At 35.5% G+C, this 4871-nt stretch overlaps 1 protein-coding gene across 1 annotated transcript in view; it reads left to right on the top strand.

The window, feature by feature from the left end:
- The first annotated feature begins 3526 nt into the window (after nucleotides 1-3526).
- Nucleotides 3527-4871, top strand: part of LOC106332286 (methionine aminotransferase BCAT4-like) — a 3221-nt gene continuing 1876 nt past the window's right edge. Inside the window, exons 1-2 of the mRNA XM_013770758.1 lie at nucleotides 3527-3627; nucleotides 3751-3928. Coding sequence (XP_013626212.1) covers nucleotides 3596-3627; nucleotides 3751-3928 — 210 coding nt within the window. The 5' untranslated portion in view covers nucleotides 3527-3595. The remainder of the gene's footprint in view (nucleotides 3628-3750; nucleotides 3929-4871) is intronic.

Raw genomic sequence — 4871 nt, 5'->3', positions numbered from 1 at the left:
AGCAAATCAAATTTTATTACGCGAGTAATTAATTGCATGTGGCAAGTCTCGCGTTTCTTACGGTGCATTCCATAACCAATCCGGGTTTTTTAATTTCTGGTCTGGCAAGATTTTCTCTCGCTTTGTTTGGTTTAATTATCGTTGCATTTAAGTTTGAATACCAGAGAATATCGTTAAAAACAGAATTAAAATGGGGATCTGGTATTGAATCTTCGTTTTTCGGTTTAATCAATCCTAAGGGGAACCTCTAATTACATCCATCTGGAATTATATTATAGTTTATTTATTACTTGAGAAAAAATAAGAAACACAGAGCATCCTTACGTAATTGAGATTTGCCTCCATGGTCCACACTCTCTACTCCAATAAACATGCTCATAGACCACCTCCATTGGGAGGTTCTTAACTAGAGTTTTAAACAAAAAACAAATAAAAATATATGAGAAAAGATAAGAAACGATAGAACCGCCTCTTAATGTAGGAGTTTTAGAATTGGTAAGCAAGCAACCCTTGTGTGTCACTTTTGTATTGGTCATCCCTGTTGTCTCTCTCTCTTTCTCCTTCGTGTTCGTCGCGTTTTGATCCTAGATGAATTTTTTTTCTTCTTCCTCCAATCGTCGGAGGCGTGACAGAGTTTCACGGAGGTTGTGGAAGTTACGGATCCACCGCGAACCGGTGCCGGAGTGCTTCGCCGGCGGATTCTGTGTTCTCTAATGGTCCGCAAGTTTCTCGAGGGTGGAGGAACAATTGATTATTCTATTGGTGTTGCAGCGATTCGATCTTCATCTGCAAGTATGAGGCCGGTGTTCGTGGGGAACTTCGAGTATGAAACTCGCCAATCGGAGCTGCAACGGTTGTTCAGAAAGTACGGGAGAGTGGAGCGCGTTGACATGAAGTCTGGTATACTCTTTACTTGTTTCGTTTAGAGAAGAATTTGCTTCGCCGATCTATTTGATGTTCACTTTGATACATAGGATGCTTGATTTTGAGTAACTTTGAGTAACATGGATTTTGTATTAGGAGAAATCAAAGGAACCAGTAGTATAAGAAAAAAATGTTAAGTGTTTGTTTGGTGGCAGGAGGCTTTCTCCATAGAAGCCATTGAGTTTCCAACCTCTTCCCTGCAAATTACATTCCTACGTTTTCATGCCTACCTTTATCATCTCATCTTTGTGCCTAAAATCTTCGTTGTGTCTAGAGATACATATCTTCTATGTCACCATCATCATCATACGTTGTTTTGTTTCTCTTCTTCATGCCTTTCCATGTCTGAACTCCTACTGTCAGAAAGCAGTGCCTTTGCAATCATTCAGATTTCAGAATTGAAAAAGAAAATTTGGATTTTTATTAGCCTTTGGTTGACTGCAACTACACATCTTTGTTTTCTACTACTTCATGGATCGCCTCTGCATCTTATGCACACCTGCCTTCCTTCACATTGGTGCAGGTCTTGTTTTGTGTCATATTTAGTTTCATTTTCTATAGGTTCAAAACTAAAAAAAGGTGTCTTTTGAGCTGATTTATTTCCTTCATTGCAAATTCGGTGGGCTGTTGAATCAGATTGTCTGCATTACTCTCCTCGACATCACACACACACATGTAATTAATGTCGAGTCTGTTTTTTTTTAAATGTCGAGTCTGTTTTTTTTAAATGTCGAATCTGTTTGTTGTTGTCTTTGTTTGTCTCTCGTTTGATCACACTTTGTAATTCATCAATCGTTTGGTTAAGTTATAAAACCTGAACTTGTTGTTGTCTTGGTTTGTCTCTCGTTTGATCACACTTTGTAATTCATCAATCGTTTGGTTAAGTTATAAAACCTGAACTTGTTGTTGTCTTGGTTTGTGTGATCACACTTTGTAGTTAATCAAACATTTGGTTAAGTTATAAAACCTGAACTTGTTGTTGTCTTGGTTTGTCTTGGTTCATTCTACTTAATTTAATTATAAGGCCACAAGTCTTAAATCATTCTACTTAAAAAATAAATTATTTAAAAATCCCTATGAAATTTTTTCATTGGAAGAGGAAAAAATTATTTGTACTAACAAAGGTTCTTAACTTATCAAATCACTTTATTAACTATTAATTTAATCATAAGAGCTCGTTAGATGTTCTAATGGATAGACTTGCTCTTAAGCGGTCATCATGAATCTCTTTTTTTCAAGATATTCATTTACATAATTTAGTTTAGGTCGAATTGAGTGTTTTCATTCATTTAGGGAACTTTTTGTGTCTTAAAAACTTCGGATATGACAGGAACACAATAATATTCTTAAAAAAAGATGGACGCATGCAAGAAGAGAGATAAATAGATCTGTATCTTTTAACGTCTATCTAGCTTTTCCATGAAATAGAAAAAGTGTAACGTTAGTGGAAAAAAAGATGGAAATTCTAGAAAATTCATTCAAATGTATCCATGCATGATCTTTGGCAGTGTATACATATGTTGGATACATGCTCGAACAAAACTAATATTGTTTATTGTGATTAGGGAAATCCAGTCAAAACTTTCTAGTAATTCAAAAAAACAAAAACCCAACCATGTATCGAGCATCATCAGATTCTATAACTTCTAGATTCCATCTATAATGTTTTTCCAGTTGAACTAATGGCATTACTGGTACAGTTGATATATTGGACAGAAATTTAGAAGAATAAACTAATATAGGGTCTTAAAAGATATGTTTCGTCCATTTTGCTATGTACATTTTGTGGCTGTAATTATTCTTAAATAAAGGTTAAATATATTTGTTCGCTAATACACATTTGACCTACCCTCCTACCTATTATTAACCTTCACCTAACTAAGAGCACATTCACATTTTCAACACTGTCTTTCTTTTAGCCATATCCTTACAATAATAATTATTAAAAAGAAAATTCGAAACCTTAACGTTTTCTCCACGTGACGAGAAACAATTGTTTTCTCCACGTGATGATTATTATGTGATCTAACTAGAGTTTCCGGTTTTCTTTCTTTTTTCGTTAAAGACGTAAATGACACGACCAAAGTTATAGCATACCGTGATTTTTTTTTATCATAGGTCCATAATCGTTTATAAGCCGCAAGTTAGTTAGTGAAATTTCCAATTTCAAAGTTATCTAGTATTGAAGGTTATTAAAATCTAGCTCAGAAAATAGTATACGGAGCTGCTAAACATAAGAAAATAATTTTAAGCAAAAAAAAAAACAGAAGAAAATTGAGCTACAACGATAATATTATTAATTGCGGAAGAAAATATTTGTACATATAAACTTAGTCGGATAAGTGAGTTAGTTTGATCACCAAAAGGAATTATAAAAACTTATTACTTATAAAAAAAATTAATAAAACCTTATTACTTTTGTGACAAAAAAAGAAGAGAAATCTTTTCTTTTTCCTTTTGTTTCCGGTTCGCGTCACTCGAAGAAATAAAAGTTAATTTCTTAAAAATGGATAAAAGAGATTCTATTTATATTCGCTTGAGTTTAATATTATTTTAAGGAATATAAAATTGTTGTAAACGTATATATAAAGAGAGGCAGTCCAAACTTTACAGACAGACAACTTAAATTTCTTACACAAAATTAAAGCAACTCGACTCAAACACTAAATCCATGGCTCCTTCTGCGCAAACTCTTCCTACAAGGTAAAATATATCCTTGCAAAGAAGTTATATGTATTAAGAAAAACTTATAATAGCCTCGCATTAGCTTGTGTAAATATGATCATATGATATTACGATGATGATGATAATTATTTCTCTTAACAGTGTTTCGGACGAGAAATACGCGAATGTGAAGTGGGAAGAATTAGGATTCGGGTTTTATCGTACGGACAACATGTATGTTGCCAAGTGCAAGCATGGAGAGAGTTTCCAAGAGGGAAGTATTGTTCCTTACGCTGATTTTCAGATCAGCCCTTGCTCTGCAGTTCTTAATTATGGCCAGGTTTTACTGATCACTAGAAATCAATCGTCTGAGCTAGGATCAGGAACGCCTTAAGCTGAAGCTGATCGGGAGCAGATTGCAAACAAGGATCGGGATGTAAGGTTTCGCGATCGGGATAAGGATGGTTCGCCGGTAAGGATGTTTGCCGATTAGGGTTAGGGTTTTATGCGGTTTAGGCGGGTTGTTTTAGCTTAGGGATTTAGATTCTATCGTGCTGATAACGTGTTGTGAAACTAGAGAATAGAATCTATGTTTTTGTATTATTCATAAACATAAGGAGCCCTTTATATATAGGGAATTACACCTTCATAGAATAATGGAAAGACTAAAGAAAGGAAATACAAATATGGAAAGAGTACAAATCATAATCTAATAAGGAAAAGGCAAGATGCCGATTCTCTCTCTCTCTCTCTCTCTTCACGGTCGACGCCGGTTATGAACCGGGCCGGTTATGAACCGGGCCGGTTATGAACCGGGCCGGTTATGAACCGGGCCGGTTATGAACCGGGCCGGTTATGGACATCCACAATATGATTTATAACAAAAGTCAATAAGCGAAACATTAATCATTTGATCATTGTATGTTCTTTTCACTTTTGCAATAGCTTTTTAATCTGTATAATTACAGTCATGGTTGTTACCTTTTTTAAAATTAATAATGAAGATGGGGGTTATAAAAAATAGAAAACGACAAAACCTACCCTTCTGTTGTTCCGTGCCATAAGTCTTCCGAAGAAGATTGGATTTAAAACGACTTTCCTCTCCCTTCTCTCTAACCTAAATCCAAATTTAGATTTGCTTCTCTTTGCTCCGGCGGTGGTGGTCCTCAGGCCACCGTCGGAGGCTTCCTCTATTGTTTTCTTTTTCTTGCTCCGTCGGTTTGTCCCTTCCTCTTTTCGGTCTTGCCAAAGCCCTGGATCTGTTCCACCCCTTTCAGATCCCT

Source organism: Brassica oleracea, chromosome C3, assembly GCF_000695525.1.
Source record: "Brassica oleracea var. oleracea cultivar TO1000 chromosome C3, BOL, whole genome shotgun sequence".
In the NCBI taxonomy this organism is placed as follows: Eukaryota; Viridiplantae; Streptophyta; class Magnoliopsida; order Brassicales; family Brassicaceae; genus Brassica; species Brassica oleracea.
The sequence above is the reverse complement of the archived record's forward strand: the minus strand, read 5'-3'. Positions and strand labels throughout refer to the sequence as shown.